The sequence below is a fragment of the Aotus nancymaae genome, unplaced genomic scaffold, assembly GCF_030222135.1.
Source record: "Aotus nancymaae isolate 86718 unplaced genomic scaffold, 86718_ANA_hifiasm-v0.15.2.pri h1tg000015l_0, whole genome shotgun sequence".
Lineage (NCBI taxonomy): Eukaryota > Metazoa > Chordata > Mammalia > Primates > Aotidae > Aotus > Aotus nancymaae.
The window spans coordinates 5355620-5373399 of NW_026988426.1; the positions used below are offsets into that span (position 1 = coordinate 5355620).

A 17780-nucleotide genomic window follows, 5' to 3' on the forward strand; every position below is an offset into this window, starting at 1 on the left:
TAATAGTTGTGAAAGCACTTAGAATATAGAAGAGTTCATTAAAGAAACAAAAACATTTAAAAATCAATTGTGTTCCTCTATGCCAACAACACAGGTAGAAAATATTTAAAATATGCACACGTGAGTTCATCCTCATGACAACGTTGTACATAGCATGTTTTCCTGGAACGTGCTATCTCTTTTCACTTGTTTAAATCTACTTTTATCAGCTGATTTCTTTTTGGCAAAGCACTGGGCTGTCTAGTCCTGCCTTCACCTGCTCACAGAAAGGCAGGAAAACAAGGGCAATCAACGCACCTCAAAAGCTGTAATGTTAAGAATACGGGCTTTGGATCAGACAGACCTGTTCCTCTTTTTTAGCAACACCATCAGATGTGCACAAGAGTGGCCAGGAAAATCCTAAGGAAGTCAAGCAATGCGTGTGTCTGTGTGTGTGTGTGCGCGCGCGCGTGCCTGCGCATGCACGCATGCATTGGTTGGGGGGAAGGAGGCCTCACCAGATGTTAAAACATAGTTTAAACCCTCTCTAAGTAAACAATATGGAATGAGTGCATGAACAACCAGACTAATAGAAGAGAATGAAAAGTTCAGAAACAGACCTAAATGCATATGGGAATTTAATGTCACAAATCAGGAAAAAAATGGTCATAATAATAAATGGCACTGAGGCAATTACATAGCTATTTGTGAAATGATGAAAATAGATTCATACCTCACTCCATATACAAGAACCAGTTCCAAATGGATGGAGTTCCAAATGTAAAAATGAAACCAGAAAATTGGTAGCAGAAAATTGGTTGGGTTCCTTTAGAACCTGAAAGTGGGGAAAACCTTTCTGCTTATGATTCAAAAGCCAGAGGCATGCAAGAAAGGTGTCATAAATTAGACTTCCATTTTTTTTTTTGGATGGCAAAAAATATACACATGTTGCTGATGGGAATGCAACATGTTACCACCTGCAGAAGAGGGATATGGCAATGTCTGGGAAGTTTACATGTGCGTTTGCCTTGTAATCCAGCCAACCCATGCCTGGAAATCTACTCCAAAGATACAGTGGCAAAAATACAAAGTGACTATGTAAAAGGCTGAAAACAAGCTTGAGGCTGAATGGGGCCCCCTGGAGATGCCACACCCTAATTCCTGGAACCCATGAGTATGCTGCCTTACGTGGCAAGAGAGGCTCTGCAGATGTGATTAAGGGTAAGAGCCTAAAATCAGGGAGGTGATCCAGTTGAACACAAGGTAATCACGAGTCCTTAAAAGTGGAAGTGGGAGGCTGAAGAGTGGGCCAGTGAGATGAGAAGGAAGGATGAGGAAAAAGCTAGAGTCTGAGAAAACTCAACCTGCCCTGGCTGCTCTGAAGATGAAGGAAGGGGATCCTGAGCTGCAGACCATGGTGACCTCCAGGAGCCGGGAACAACCATGGGTGACAGCACAGTATGGGGACCTCAGTCCTACAACCACAAGGACTGGATTCTGCTGCAACCTGAATGAGCCTGGAAGCTGACTCATCTCCAGAGCTTCCAGAAGAAACACGGCCCTGGAGCCTCCCTGATTGTAGCCAGTGAGACCCATGTTGGACTTCTGACCTACAGAACTAGAAGACAACACATTCATATTGTATAAGCCACTAAGTTTTTGGTCATTTATTATAGCAGTGATATAAAACTGATACACATCCCAATGCCCGTCAGCAGAGGACTAGCTACAGAAACATGCACACCGGGAGACCTGAGTTCATGCACACCAGGAGACCTGAGCAAGCGTGAGAAGAAAGGCCAAGTGCATGCCCGATGCCCAGGTGTGTTCAGGGTGCACTGTCACAGGAAGACAGCAAGGTGCAATACGTCACCTTCTGTGGAAGGAAGAGGAAGTACACAAATACGTAGAGTTGCTTATGTTGCCAAAAAAAGGATAAACCAAAAGCCTAATAAATATGGGTATCTACAGGGCAGAAACCGGGTAAGGGAACAAATGAAAAGCAAGTTCTCTATATATCTCTTTTTAAATGGTTTTGACTTTGAGATCATGTAAATGGGTTATATCCTCAAAAATTAATTTAAAATCCTCCAACAATTTTTTAAAATGTAAAATGAGTTAAGCATGGTGGCTCACGCCTGTAATCCCAGCACTCTGGGAGGCCAAGAATTGGCCTTGAGGTCAGGAATTTGAGACTGGCCTGACTAACATGGTGAAACCCCATCTCTACTAAAAATACAAAAATTAGCCAGGCGCAGTAGCTCACGCCTGTAATCCCAGCACTTTGGGAGGCCGAGGCAGGTGGATCACTTGAGGTCAGGAATTTGAGACTGGCCTGACTAACATGGTGAAACCCCATCTCTACTAAAAATACAAAAATTAGCCAGGCGCGGTAGCTCACGCCTGTAATCCCAGCACTTTGGGAGGCTGAGGCGGGAGGATCATGAGGTCAAGAGATCGAGACCATCCTGGTCAACATGGTGAAACCCCGTCTCTACTAAAAATACAAAAAATTAGCTGGGCATGGTGGTGCGTGCCTGTAATCCCAGCTACTCAGGAGGCTGAGGCAGGAGAATCGCCTGAACCCAGGAGGCAGAGGTTGTGGTGAGCCGAGATTGTGCCATTGTACTTCAGCCTAGGTAACAAGAGCGAAACTCCGTCTCAAAAAAAAAAAAAAAGAACAAAACAAAGTCCTGAAATGAATGAACTTAAAAACCACAGAGAGAAAAGAATGCTGTGGCCTCAGAACACGGTATTTCAACTGTACTTGTGTACTGTAAGTATAAACTAAATATATTATAGACGGAATATAAACTGTAAGTATAAACTGAATCTATTATACTTCCATGGTATAACATATTCTAAGGACAAATACTTAAATTTCATTCACTAGTCTCTGTTAGTCATACCACTGAGATTATAATTTTGAAACTCCTAAAATAGTATTTGTGTTTTAACACAAAGGTTTCATATAAGTAAGATACACAGGCAAATTCACAGACCACACGTCTATGCAATTTTGAAACTCTTAATACAATAGTAGGATAAAGAAAATAATCATTTAGGAGTCCTAAAAAGCACAGTTTCAGTGTAAGGGAAAACATATTTAAAATATACATTTATGTCAGTATGAACTCATGATGCTTCAAAAGATTGTTCTGTCTACTCGGAAGGTGTAGCAGCAGCAATCAGCTGGGAGCCATGAGCACCCACCTTGGTGCTCAGGTTATCATCTTTAAATAGCATTTGACACTCATGAAACCAAGGCCACGTAGGCGGCTCCATCTCAGCTTGAGGCAAGAAGTCATCAAAGAGCGCAGACTCATGCGAGAGCCCCAGGATATGAAAGTCTCCCTAGGCCAAAGCCAGACCAATTCTAGGTTCAAAAAGAATGATGACTACAGGTGGCTGAAACCTACTGAACATGTAAGAACCTATGCTTTCATAATGATACTCAGCAAAAGAGATCACAGGACAAAAAAAGAAAGAAAAATTCATTTAACATTGGAAGTTAGCAGGGTACCAATTCTTCATCCTTAAAATTGCTAATTAAGGGAAAAGAATTAAGCATTTATTCTGCCTTCTTGTATTTGAGGATCACTAAATAGTCTGAGGGATGAGGGGAGATGCTTCTTTTCAGAGTTCCAACAGCTAAATGAAGAAAGATTGATAGAAGTAGAAAACTATCATCTCGAATGTCCTAAGAACATAATTAATTCAGGCAAAGATCATGGATGGATGAGACCATTAGATATAAAGCTGATGGAGAAATTCACAAGGTAGGGATCAGTCTGCTACACTGTGCTGCCCGAGTTAGCATCCTTGAGTGGGGCAACTAGACCTATGTGCCTCCAATCTACTGCAGTAACTGGGAAGCAGTCTTAGGGAGGGAGGGAAAGAGGGAGGGAGGGAAGAAAGAAGGGAGGGAGGGAGGGAGGAAAGAAGGGAGGGAGGGAAGGAGGAAATGAGGGAGGGAAGAAGGAAAGAAGGGATGGAGGGAAAGAAGGGAAGGAGAGAGGAAGGAAAGATGAGAGGGAGGGAGGGAGGAAGGAAAGACAAGAGGGAGGGAGGAAGGGAGGAAGGAAAGAAGGAAGGGAGGGAGGAAGGAAAGAAGGAAGGGAGGGAGGAGTGGAAATGGAATCTACCAGGCCTTTGCAATGAACTTCCAGTTTGCAGGGAAAATGGGGGGTAGAGGAACAGGTCAAGTAACCCCACAAGGATGTTACCAGGTGCATCTCCAATGCAGATGTCCCATGGGACAACTGGCTGGGTTTTCTCAAGGAGGTAACTGCACTGGGGAGAAAGGGTGGGGTATTCCTCTAGATTAAGAGATGTAACTTACAGTGACTGGAAGCAGATGAGTGGTTGTGGGGATGGGGAGGCTTGGTAGGGAGGGATACTGATGGCTGCAAGGACACCTTTCAGGGTGAGGAACATGTTCATTATCTCGACTGTGGTCACAGCTTCCCAGGTGTGTGTATATGTGTAGCTGAGTCAAAAGTTGTCAAACTGTCCAGTTTACTGTACGTCAATTACAACTCAATAAAGCTGTTTACTTTTTTTTTTTTTTTAACAATTTGAGAGACATGACAACAAAATAGAGTAAACCTTGTTTGAATCCTACTTTTATCAAAACCACAGTAAAGAGGTGTTTTGGAGACTTTGGGGAAATATGAGTGTGAACTGATTATGAGATGATATTAAAATGTTCAAATTGCAAGGCACGGTGGCTCATGCCTGTAATCCCAGCACTTTGGATGGCTGAGGCTGACAGATTGCCTGAACTCAAGAGTTCAAGACCAGCCTGGGCAACATGGCAAAACCCTGTCTCTACCAAAAATATAAAAAGTTAGCCGGCGTGGTGGCACATGCCTGTGGTCCCAGCTACTCAGGAGGTTGAAGGGGAGGACTGCTTGAGCCCGGGAGGCAGAGATTGTAGTGAGCTGAGATCGTACCACTTCATTCCTGCCTGGGTGACAGAGTGAGATCCTATCTCAACAAAATAGTAACAGTAATTTTTTCAGGTGTGACAATGGTAACATGAGAGAAGATATCCATATTTTCATGTAAAGTTTTCCTTAAAAAAAATTTTTTTTTTTTTGAGATGAAGTCTTGCTCTGTCTTCTAGGCTGGAGTACAGTGGCATGATCTTGGCTCAGTGCAACTTCTGCCTCCCAGTTCAAGCAATTCTCCTGCCTCGGCCTCCCAAGTAGCTGGGATTACAGGCACCCACCACCACGCCCAGGTAATTTTTGTATTTTTAGTAGAGATGGGGTTTCACATGTTGGCCAGGCTGGCCTCAAACTCCCAACCTCAAGTGATCCGCCTGCCTCGGCCTCCCAAAGTGGTGGCTCAGGTGTGAGCCACCATACCTGGCCAGTTTTCATTCAAGTAAGACACGCAGGCAAGCTCACAGATCACTGGTGTATACATAAAATAAGCACACGCATCTAACCCAGATGCAGATCAAGAAACAGCACTCCTGTTATTTCAGATGCCCCTCCTCAGGTGGACCCCTCTCAGTCACTGTCACCCCCATGGTAAGTAACCGCAAGGCTCCCAGGGGAACCTGTATTCCAACACCAAAGATTACTTCTTCCTGTTTAAATGGAATCACACAGCATATGCTCCAAGTAGGGGTCTGGTTTTTCTTTTGCTAAACATTATGCCTGTGAAATTCATCCATATTGGCATGTGAACAGGTATTTTAGACACGTGTGAAGTGTATGGGGGCGAAGTGACATGTGGTCTGAAATATGCTTCCAAATACGCCAATAAAAAACTGGAGATGGATGGATGTGGCGAAATCTTGAGGATCACTGACTTCTGCTGATGGATATAAGGGGCTTTAATATATTATTCTCCCTCCTTTTACATTAAAAATGTAAACAAATAGGTTGTAGGACATAAAGCCAGGATGCTGTGGCCAAGAAACTGTGTGGAGAGTCCCCACATCACTCCATATCTTTCAACTCCTAGGTGAGTTGAAACAACACTCCCAGACTCTCCTGCGGCGACACCCAGCCACACAACCAAGTTCTGGGAAACAGAATGTGGGCTAAAGGAGCATCATCCACTCTCAGGCCTGTCTGGATGCACAAATGAGCTCTCGTATATTGAGCCCCATGATGCTGGCATTTCTGTCGCTGTGGCCTGCCTAGCCTAGTGTGATACCACATGCTAAATCCCGCAGAGAGCATTGCCTCCTGGCCTCAGCTATGTGGCACTGTCAGACACCAAAGACCACAGCACGTGCTTCTGTGGGCCTAAAAGTATTGCCTGGCTACTTCTGCTGATGGATTTTTGTTTGTTTGTTTGAGACAGAGTCTCGCTCTGTTGCCCAGGCTGGAGTGCAGTGGCGCAATCTTGGCTCACTGCAACCGCCACCTCTACCTCCCGGGTTCAAGCAATTCTCCTACCTCAGCCTCCCGTGTAGCTGGGACTACAGGCATACACCACCATGCCTGGCTAATTTTTGTATTTTTAGTAGAGATGGGTTTTCACCATGTTGGCCAGGCTGGCCTTGAACTCCTGGACTCAAGTGATCCACCTGCCTCAGCCTCCCAAAGTGCTGAGATTAAAGGTGTGAGCCACTGCACCCAGCCGATGGATTTTAATACTAGAATTGGTTTTCACCAGACATTGTGATTCTTGTCCTATATTTAATCTTACGCATTTTAAAGTTTGCTTTCATTAATTTAGTCTTCATTTGCTGGGGTTTGATTTTCTTCATCTGATGTGAGGTAGGGCTCTACTGCTATTTTTCCTAAGTAAATAATTGTTCCAGCCCCATCTGTGGGTCAGACCCATCCAGATGGCTTGCACCTTCAGGATCCTCCTTAGGTTTTCAGAAATGTTTGCTTAGTGGAACTTTTGAAGAGGTAGATAGGATTTGTTCCCTAATTTATGGCCAATTTCCAGGAGTGGATCATCTTGCGATATAGTACAAGTACAGTCATGAAAACCACTAGGATTTTATTACAGATAATAACTATTTTGAAACTTTACTACTCCTTATAATTTGGCCCTTTATCTTTTTCCTCCTACTTTTATTGGAACATGGAACTGGTGGATTGCATGGCTTCGCTCATGCCAGCGTGATCCTATTCAAGCCAGGTGCTGTCCTGGACCCTACATGCTCCTGTGCTTGCTAGCACACCTGGAGCCGGACCGGAAGTCTCTTGGGGGGCCCACTCTCTCAGGTCCTGTGGACCCGTCCCCTGGGTCTCCCCAGACTCACTCCCTGTCATGCCAAGGCTTGCTCTCCTCCCTGCAGCACCCGGCCTCCCTGCTGCCCCTCAAATATAACAGCCTTCCCACAGCTGGAGGTCTTTCTTTCCCAGACAGCACTTTTCTCCTCGACAGCAGAAACTCAGCCAGCTTTGTCTACTGCAAGAGCCCCCATGCCCAGAATAGTGCCTGCAGACAGAACAATCGTCTCTAAAAATATTGTTGAATGAATGCATAGTTAATGACACACAAGCTGTACCAAGCAATTAATCCTATTAGTATATTTAGTAGCTAATTGTGATATAGAATTTTTAAAAACTCAATCAACGATGCTATCCAATTTTGGGTACCTATTTTGCATCACAACTTTCATTTTAACCCTTCTTATCCTTGTCGTATCACCTGGTAGGACCCCAGACTGACATCTTGTTCCTTGTCTTCCTACATTCTGCCCTGCTATTTGGGCTATCTTCAACCTCTGGTGCTCCCCCTCCAAGTATGCCCCTCTCCTCCACACCCCACGACATCATCTGCAGGGGCACCACTCACACACAGGCCCCAAGACTGCTCTTGGGAAATGCCAGCTCCCGGTTTGCGACACACGTACCTGGCCCTCGACAATCCACCTGGAGATGGACGTTTTCCCATCATAGCCCGGCCGGAACTGAAGGGTGGCAGAGCGAGGGCTGATGTTGGAAATGACCAGGTTGGATGGAGCACCGGGAAGGTCTGGAGAGGAACCAGGGCGGAAGAGGAGAGATTTACACTCCACCACAGCTTAGGAAAGGTATCCAATGCGTCAGCTTCAGAAGTAAACAGTTTTGAAATGATGCTATACCAAAAAGATTTGTTTTCAAAAGCATGAAAGTGAGAAGCAGCACAGCTTCCCCAGGGACATGATCCATGCATCATTTTTACTTTAATAGGATGACCCAGTGAGTTTAGCAACACGTGGCTAACGTGGCCTCGTAGATGAGAAACTTGGAAGGCACATGCCATGTCTTAGGCATCTCTGTACACTGTAGGTAATTAACAGATGCTCCCTGAATGAGGAAGGGATGAATGAATGTAATTCTTCCTGGCTACTGAAACAATACAAAGAACAAATGGCCGTGCTTCCTTTCATAACCACTGCAGCCTTGGAGGGATGGAGGGAAGAGAGCACAAGCCTATGACTGCAGCCAGGCAGCATGACACCTGGTCAGTATCAGGTCTTGAGCCTTAGGCTTCTTGGGTCTAGTTTCCAAGACGACCAAATTCCAGTGAAAGTGCAGAAATCTCACTCTGCCTGTATTCAGTTGCTCGGGTAACTGGATAAGGTGGAAGGTAGGTTCTGAATGAGCCTGCCATTGAGGGTGCCTGTGGCTCAAGCCTACTCCTAGATGAGATACCCTTCAGTATGCTCTCCCCAAAGAGTGTCTCCCACTCAGAAGTGTAGCACTGTGAGTTCAAAGTGAGAGCTTTTATATTACTGTGCAATGCAAAACACTCTAGAGAAAGACAAAGGGATAAAATGGGGGAAAAATGCAAGGCCAGTGCAGTTTTCAGACTGTACTATCTCTGAGGAATGCTTTCCTCATTTGCCGTTGCTTGGGGTGTTTGAAACCAGGTCTTGTACAGGGACAATGAAACTGTTTTGGTGATCAATTCATTATCGGCACAGGCAGGGTCTGTAGGATCTCAAGGGTCCTTTCCACATCTAGTTTTTAATGAATTTGAAATAGAAAAATGTTTAAATCGAAGGACAAGTGGACTCTTTCCTTTCTATTTCTTAGCTCTCTAGATTTTTAAATGGTTCTTCAATCATTAATGGCGATAAACTTCAAGAACAGTAAACAGAACACAGCATCCCCAAAGCAGTCCTCGCCATCTGATTCGCTTCCAGCCATTACTCAGGATGAGTGGGCAAAGCTTAGGACCCCTCTCCAGCTACAAGCATTCAGCCTTGGCAATGAAGGAAGGGCAACTCCAGCGCCTCCTGCACATTGGTTATCAGGGGTTTGGCCAAAGCAGCCAGGCCTCAGTTTCCCCTCTAACACTCTGCTGTGTGGCTCCAGATGTAGTATGGATCATAGTGTTCCTGGAAGCACAGCCTTTCAGAGGTCAGCTAACCCATTTTTCTGCCTTGGATGCACAATATCCAAGACATCCCAGGAAAATCCTGGCAACTTGCACACAGATGTGCTTCCAGGGTTACCCTCAGTCATGTATGTACCCATTTTTAACCAATTAAACCACATGCCATTTTGTTGATATGATTTGGCTGTGTCCTCACTCAAATCTCACCTTGAACTGTAACTCCCACAATTCCCACATGTCATGGGAGGAACCAGTGGGAGGTAATTAAATCATAAGGGCAGGTCTTTCCTGTGCTGTTCTTGTGATAGTAAGTCTCACGAGATCTATTGGTTTTAAAAATGGGAGTTTCCCTGCACGAGCTCTCTCTTTGCCTGCTGCTATCATGTAAGACATGACTTGCTCCTCCTTGCCTTCCACTATGATTGTGAGGCCTCCCCATATGGAATTGTAAGTCCATTAAACCTTTCTTTTGTAAAGGGCCCAGTCTAGAGTATGTCTTTATCAGTAGCATGAAAATGGACTAATACGATCATCCCTACTGTTTTGAAAGTATGCGTATTTTAGATATGCATTGGGAACTGGCTTTAAACACTTTCAACGTGTGTTCTGGGTACTGGCTATTTGTTTAAAAATAAATGAAAAAACTGAATTCTTCTATAAATCAAAGACTTCTGTCTTTACAATACTACATTTTATCATTATTTTGTAAATACATTTTAAAATAATACTGATTTCGTGGCTGGGAGTGGTGGCTCACTTCTGTAACCCCAGAGCTTTGGGAGGCCAAAGCAGCAGGAGAAGATAGAAGAGATGTGAGTGCGTGTTGGAATTTCAGCTCTGGAGAATGAGGCTGACATAGAGTCAACATCCATTTATCCTCCAGCATCTTGGCAGGAGGCCACTACTTTTCAATGCACTCAGTGGCTTCCACACAGAAGTGCCAATCAATGTTTAGCCTCAGGAATCTTCAAGGGAAAGGCGACAGCAGGAGGACCGCACATGATTTTACTGACCTGGGGGCACTCCAGAAGAAATGGTGGACGACGTCACCAGGCCAGCGCCCACGGCAGTCACAGCGGCCACATCGATGGTGTAGGTGGTGAGAGATGAGAGGCCTTGGATCTTGTACTCATGTGTTGTGCTATTCAGGGTGTGCATGAGACGAGAGTCGTTCCTGCCATACACCTCCCAGGAGATCTGGTAGCCTGGAAAGGAACAGGACCAGACCAGCATTGGTCTCCTGAAGGCCTGGGCTGACCTGGATGCCACAGCACCATCTTTACAGGCTTGGAGCTATGGAGAGTTCAGTTGGGTATGCCAAAGGCGCTTTAGAGCCACTGTGCTACTGAAATGAAGCACAGATCAAGGCTCCTTCCTCCGTGCATCCATTGAGATCTCATAAGTCTGCTTATGGGAGTGATGATCCCACCATGGGGGACCATCCCTCCCTACCAGGGCGAGCTTCACAAGGACGGGGCCTACTGGATGCTCTGGTAACCTCAGCACCAGGTGCATGGATTGAAAAATATGATAGCTTCCAGCCTGCTGTGTCCAATTCGACCTTCTCTTGTCAAATTATGAATGCATTTAACCAATAATTCCATTAAAAATTTTGTACATGTGTATGTACATATCTATTTATTTATTTTTGACTCTGTGGCCCAGGCTGAAGCGCAATGGTGCAATCATAGCTCACTGCAGCCTCAACCTCCTGGGCTCAAGCCATCCTTCCACCTCAGCTTCCTGAGTAGCTGGAACCAAAGGCGTGTATCACCATGGCTGGCTAATTTTTTGTGGAGATGGGCCTTCCCCTGTTGCCCAGGCTGGTCTGGAACTCCTGGGCTCAAGGGATCCTCCTGCCTCGGCCTCCTTAAGTGTTGGGATTACAGCCACTGCACCCAGCTAATCATTTCATTTTTGGAAACTGATATTTTCATTATGCAGTATTTTAAATCAATGGCTTGGTCTTGGGTTGCAATTAATTCATGGAAACACTTCTACATTTTCCTTTACAAAATGACCGATAGACCACCCTTCCGTTTTGCAAAGTGCTTTGCCTGGAAAAGTTTCTTTTCACCTGAGTGTGTGAGTTTTACTTCTAGCTCTGTCTCTCCCCTTTTTAAATCTGTTTTCTAATAAATTTGATTTCCCCCTATACTCTCTTTAGTCCAGTGGAGCCTCATGATCAAAATTTATTCAACCTGGGATTCCACCATGACTTGGGGCTTAGATAAAAAAGACCCACCGGGCATGGTGCATTACACCTGTAATCCCAGCACTTTGGGAGGCTGAGGTGGGTGGATCACCTGACTTCAGGAGTTTGAGACCAGCCTGGCCAACAAGGTGAAACCCCGTCTCTACTAAAATACAAAAATTAGCTAGGCATAGTGGCAGACGTCTGTAATCCCAGCTACTCGGGAGGCTGAGGCACGAAAATCACTTGAATCCAGGAGGTGGAGGTTGCAGTGAGCCAAGATTACGCCACTGCACTCAGCCTGAGCAACAGAGAAAGACTGTCTCAAAAAAGAAAAAAAAAGAGAGAGAGAGAAAAGACCCAACTAGCTCCTGAATCAATAAACCCCTGTGGAGAGGAGTTTATGTGATTAGGGAACACTTAAAAGTGTCTTTTAAAGAGGGAGACAGTGATAGAAAGAGCTCATGGATCCACAGGCAGAAGAAAACAGCTGAAAATGCTTGCTCTTCCCTATTTTTAGTCAATAACCTCAGGGATATAGAAGTACTAGGATGCACCTGCAACTTCCTCCTCATTCTGATGAAAGCAATAAATAAAGCTAGAAGTTGCACTTGCAGGTAAACAAGGATTTACTGCACATCATCTGGAGACTTTACTATTTTGAAAAAAAAGTTAATATTGTAACCAGCTCCCCGTGGTCGTCTCACAGACCCCATACAGCTCTGCAGCTTCTGTGCGCGGGCAGCGGGGACTCCCATGCGGGCTGATGCAGGGGGAGCTCCAAGGAACAAGGGCCACCGAGGGGCACCCTGGACGCTGGGTGTCTCCAGAGCACTCGGAGCGCCTGCCATCCCATGAGCCATCACCGAGTGGTGCTCCCCGCCTGCCTTCAGGGTCTCTGCCCGGGCCCAGGCGGGTCACTAAACCATCCTCCATGGTAGCTTCATCCAAGGCGCCTGGCTGCTTCTCAAGCCCTGGTCTCCTTTTCCTCCTCACAGGGAGAGGGGAGAAGGCTATCCAGGCTGACCACTCACCATCACCTTCTCCCCACTTCCTTCCTAACTTTAGTAAAATATATATATGTGTCCATATATATATAGAGAGAGAGAGAGAAAGTCTTGCTCCGTTGCCCCGGCTAGAGTGCAGTGGGGCAATCACGGATCACTGCAGCCTCAAACCCCTCAACTCAAGTGATCCTCCCAGCTCAGCCTCTCAAGTAACTGGTATTATAGGCACCTGCCACCACGCCCAGCCAAGTTTTAAAATTTTTTGTAGAGATGGGGGTCTCACTATGCTCCCCAGGCTGATCTCAAACTCCTAGCATCAAGAGATCCTCCCATGTGGCCTCCCAAAATGTTGAGATTACAAGCATCAGCCACTGCTCCCGCCTGGCCCTGCTGTAGCTTTAGATCTTAGCATTTCCCTCATCTGCCCATCCTGACATTGAAGACTTCTAGCCTGCCCCATTCATTCCTGTAACCCTCACAACACACCTTTGAAATTAGAACCATTGTTATCCTATTTCACAAAGGAAGGAACCAAAACAGAGAAAGCTTCATGGACTTGCTGGAACCCCAGACAGTCCTCAGTGGATCAAGGAAATAATACAGTGGTCCATTTCCAAGACAAAACACTTTGAATCGCTTAGGTCAGCAAACTACAGAAGAAACAGGATGTACTACACACCTGCTTGAATCACCAATGCCTGCTTGTCAGCCTCCCTCCACCTTAGTCGCCCCCACCTGAACCAAAGAAGTTTAGTCTAAGATGAAAGTTTACTACCCTGCCGAATAGCTCATTTTCTTTGTTCTTATCAGCCTGCCCAGCCACTTAGGTCATAAGGCAAATACTTGAAGAGCCCCTGAGCGGACTAGGATTGCAATGCCTTGTGTGTGACAACAAAATGCAGCAAGACAACCCTAAAAAAAAACCTAAAGCCCATACCCAACAACCAATAGGCAACGTCTGGGAAGATTGTGGCCCCACAGTACCCAGCCTATGGGGAAATGGGGGAGGGGCCTGAGCACAAGTGGATAAATTGCTTGCTGTGACCATGCTGGGTGTGCCTGCCCATCAGACGCCCAATCTTGCAAGATTGTCATTAAAAGTCTCGCTTTTGCTGTTCTCTGGGTCTCTAAGTCCATTCTTTGGGTTTGGACGGGTGAGTTTGTTTCTTTTTTCTTTTGAGACGAAGTTTCGCTCTTGTTGCCCAGGCTGGAGTGCAATGGTGTGATCTCGGCTCACAGCAACCTCCGCCTCCCGGGTTCAAGCAATTCTCCTGTCTCAGCCTCCCGAGTAGCTGGGATTACAAGCGTGTATCACTACACCTGGCTAATTTTGTTTTTTTTAGTAGAGATGGGGTTTTTCCATGTTGGTCAGGCTGGTCTTGAACTCCCGACCTCAGGTGATCTGCCCGCTTTGGCCTCCCGAAGTGCTGGGATTACAGGTGTGAGCCACTGTGCCCAGCCTGGTTTGTTTCTAACAGTGGATGAGACCCTGCCTCTTGAAGAGCTTTTTCCTCCAGCACCTCCTCCTGATGTGTGTGAGGGAACCAAAAGGCATCCCTAACCTTGGTGGGTCACACCTGGTCAATCACTAAATAATTTGATCCTCGGGGTCTACTCTGAACCTATGGGAAGAGGAGCCTTTGCTCAATGTTACAACCTTGTCTGCCAGAAAATTTTCTTGGTTTAAAAGCTGTTCTTCATCAGAATTTACTAAAACACAGCATCACGTTCATCACGTCAACCCAGAGCTAAAACCTGGCAATTCCAGCAAAAAAGGGCAGTGTTGCTAGGATTTATTAGGATCAATATTGATAACATGGTGTGCTCAAATGGTTATGGATACAAACAAAAACCAAATGGACAGTTAGAGAGGCCGATCTGCAGAAAAACACCAGGAGAGACGGTGCAGGCTTGGGACATGTGATGCCTGTGAGCACAGATGGACGGAGTGGTGGGCATGAGGTAGGAAAGATATCCTCGAATTTACGAACAACAGCTTTTGGGGGACGTGTGTGGAGGGCTTGGGCAGCACTGGCCAGGGGATGCGTTCTCTGCTTCCAGCTCCCAGAGGAGAGAGGAAAGAGGCACCCGGAATCCAGAGCAGGGGTACCTCCTGCTTGGCGTCCTACCTGCTCCCAATGGCTGCTAACTGAGACTAATGGCCAGAGGAGCTTCAGAAATAATTTTCTGTTGATCTGAAGTAAATTCTCTACAAGAGAGCAGTGCATCCAATCACAAACTGTCTGTCTGCATCCTGGCCCTCATAAATCAGAGTTTACAGACGGAGAGTAGAGGACGCTGAAATTTACAATGAGTGTGCAATGGGCAATTTACTCGGGTGGGCGCAGCTGCCCCCTGCTCCACATTTCCCTCTCATTCCAGGCCTCGAATTAAAATAAAGGCTAGGGGTTGCTCAGCAGCAACCAGCGCTAATAAACCACCGTTTCCAACAGCGCCTCTAGCCGGTAAAGCAGCGCCGAGCGCAGGCCCAAGCCGTCAGCCATCCTGGGCTCCTGCAGCTGCCTTTAATAGCAGGTGCAGCCTTTGCAGGAAGCCTTCGAGAGGATGGTGGCACTGCACCAATCCTTCCAGAAACTGGCTTTTGTTGGCCAGGTTTGCCCACAAACGTGTTTTTTTTTTTTTTTTTTGCTGTCCTTAATGAAACACTCTGCATTTAGCACAGAATAGAATTTCATGGTGCTGCCAGCACATTCCACTGGAAGTCTGTGTCTATTTGGTGGGTGCTGGGGTGAGCTTCCCTGATTTGGGCATCACTGGGGGTGACAGGGTGATGTTGGGTTGGTGAGGTGATAACATCTCATCTCACCTCCTCTAGGACCTTCTCTTCCAAAGAGCTGCAGGCGTCCACTGCAGCTTCTGGTGATACAAGGTGCACATTACCGTGTGAGCAGGAATGGAGAATACACAGCCACACGAAGGGAGAAGGGGACAATGTGGCCACCAAGAGGAGACTGCAGGGAGTCTGCCTGGTGCTCCCACTGGAATTTTGCTGCCCACCACGGCACAGGCATCTCCTAACACAGCCTCTGCCTATACCCAGCCCGGGAAAGCTTGAGCTTCAAAGTCAAGTTCTACCATAAACAATAGACTGCTGTTTGCAACTACAGGTATTTATTTAAATAAAATACGAAAATGAGTTCATGAAGCCCCATTAGCTGGTGAAACAGACAATCATAAATTGGAAGTATTGGCAGCCACTGCTTAGCCGTGAAATGTTGGCTCAATGCGAATTATTATGCCCATGGATTTTTTTCTTTCAGCTTTAGAACAGCAATGAGGTGTGTGCTGTGTTCACAAAGGGCAGGGCAGAGGCCGATGTGTGTATCTGTAAAAAGGGAATTCCTTCTGTGTGGAGACTGTCTACCAAGGAGTCTCTGCCAGATTTCCAGAACATGGCCGAGAGTGGACCTGAAAGGTGACTGAGCAGAGCTGAATTCTTTCTTTCCCACCCAGGTAGCCCCGTTTCTGGGGTCAGTGGTGAGCAGAGCTCTAATTCCAGCCTCTGAATTGGTCCCTGAAGGGTCTGAACTGGAAAGTCTTTTTCTTCCAAATGGTAACCTCCAGTTCAGCTTTTAAATATCCTGCCTCCCACTAGTTCATTTTTCCTTCCTTTGAATGCTTTAAAACAAGATTAAACTAAACAAGGTTCTTGCCATCTAGAGTGGCCTCCCCAGCTCACTTCACCCTGCCTTTGCTTAATTCCTTGACTCCAGGCAACAGGAGACCCTTTTAATTGTACATACTCAGCACTTGTGACTATTTACTTAGACAACAGACCCAATTCTGGTAGTAACTTTGCCCATTCCTGGAGTTTTCACACTGTTTAAAGTGGGCATTTCAAAAGACAAGCTTCTGAAAGGCAGAGCCAGATTAATAGATTTACTTTTTTTTTAAAGTTAAGGTGAGGCCGAGTGCAGTGGCTCATGTCTGTAATTACAGTGCTTTGGGAGGCCGAGGTGAGGGGATCAACTTAGGTCAGAAGTTCAAGACCAGTCTGACCAACATGGTGAAACCCTGTCTCTACTAAAAATGCAAAAAATCAGCTGCGTGTGGTGGCATGCACCTGTAGTCCCAGCTACTTGGGAGGCTGAGGCAGGAGAATCGCTTGATGGGAGGCGGAGGTTGCAGTGAGCCAAGATCGAGCCACTGCACTCCAACCTGGGCGACAGAGTGAGACTCTGTCTTAAAAAAAAAAGAAAGTTAAGGTGACATGTGGTATTGGCTCCAAGGTGACCCCGTGTATGGGCTCTGGACACATCACTCTATCGGGGATCTGGTTGGCACAGATGATTACAAGAGATTCTACCAATTAGTAGTGGTGGGATTGGCATGGGGTTTGCTGCATAGCAGGAGTTCTGTGTAGAAATGGGTCACTGTAGGAACACAGTTTCCCACTGCCCACTGTGCCCCGGGGCATCTGGGATGCTGCAGTGACCTCCCAGGAGCACTGCAGGAAACCTCAGGACACTCAGTGTGAGCCTCCAGCTGGAGGTGGCTCCGTTTCAAGGTCAGAGCATGCCATGAGCCCTTGGATATAGCCTATCTTTGCAAAGTAAAGTTTTTGGTGGATGCCGCGATAAGGAAACAAGTACCACACGGAAACCAACATGAACTGGGAAATGAAGGTGGAGAAGCTAGGCAGTGCCAGATAGGTGCAGACATCCCATTAAGAACCAACTGTGGCCACTGGAAAAAGAAACGCAAGTATTATTTCTTTCAACTACCACGTAATACTTTTTAAATGGCAATTATAATCAATTAAAATATGTTATTAGCATATACACACTTCAGTTGTTTGGACCTAAATACTTAATAAACAGAACCGTTAGGCATTTCTTGGCCTTGGAGTGCTTTGAGAAACTTCTGAGATACTAAGAGGACTGTGGATGGGGAAGGTGAGCATCCTCTGCCGTGGTGTTCGGACCATGGTTCAAACCTCACCCCAGTATACAATGCTGCAGAGGAGAGAGCGCGCACACACCTGTGGGCTGTGATCGTGGGACACCACCGCCCTAAACCTCACCCTTGTCATCGCCAGGCCTGGATTATAAGATACCCCTGGTGTGGTTACTGAGAAAGCAAAACAAGATCCTGCAAGACTAAGGTTCCAGGCACAGGGGAAGTGGCCAGGGTCCTTGCCGCTGTCATCCAGGCCACCAGTGCCAGGAAGAAACGGCCCCCAACTCTGCAACCGGGCAGCAGGGACAGCCCCCCTGCAGGCTCGTGGTCTCTGGGCAGCCCAAACCCAGCACAGGCTTCTTGGACACACC

At 46.4% G+C, this 17780-nt stretch overlaps 1 protein-coding gene across 1 annotated transcript in view; it reads right to left on the reverse strand.

Annotated features, from left to right (window-relative positions):
- Positions 1–17780, reverse strand: part of SDK1 (sidekick cell adhesion molecule 1) — a 652070-nt gene that overhangs the window by 174136 nt on the left and 460154 nt on the right. The window contains exons 20-21 of the mRNA XM_021675988.2: positions 10302–10493; positions 7817–7938 (exon numbers count right to left, since the gene is read on the reverse strand). Coding sequence (XP_021531663.2) covers positions 7817–7938; positions 10302–10493 — 314 coding nt within the window. The remainder of the gene's footprint in view (positions 1–7816; positions 7939–10301; positions 10494–17780) is intronic.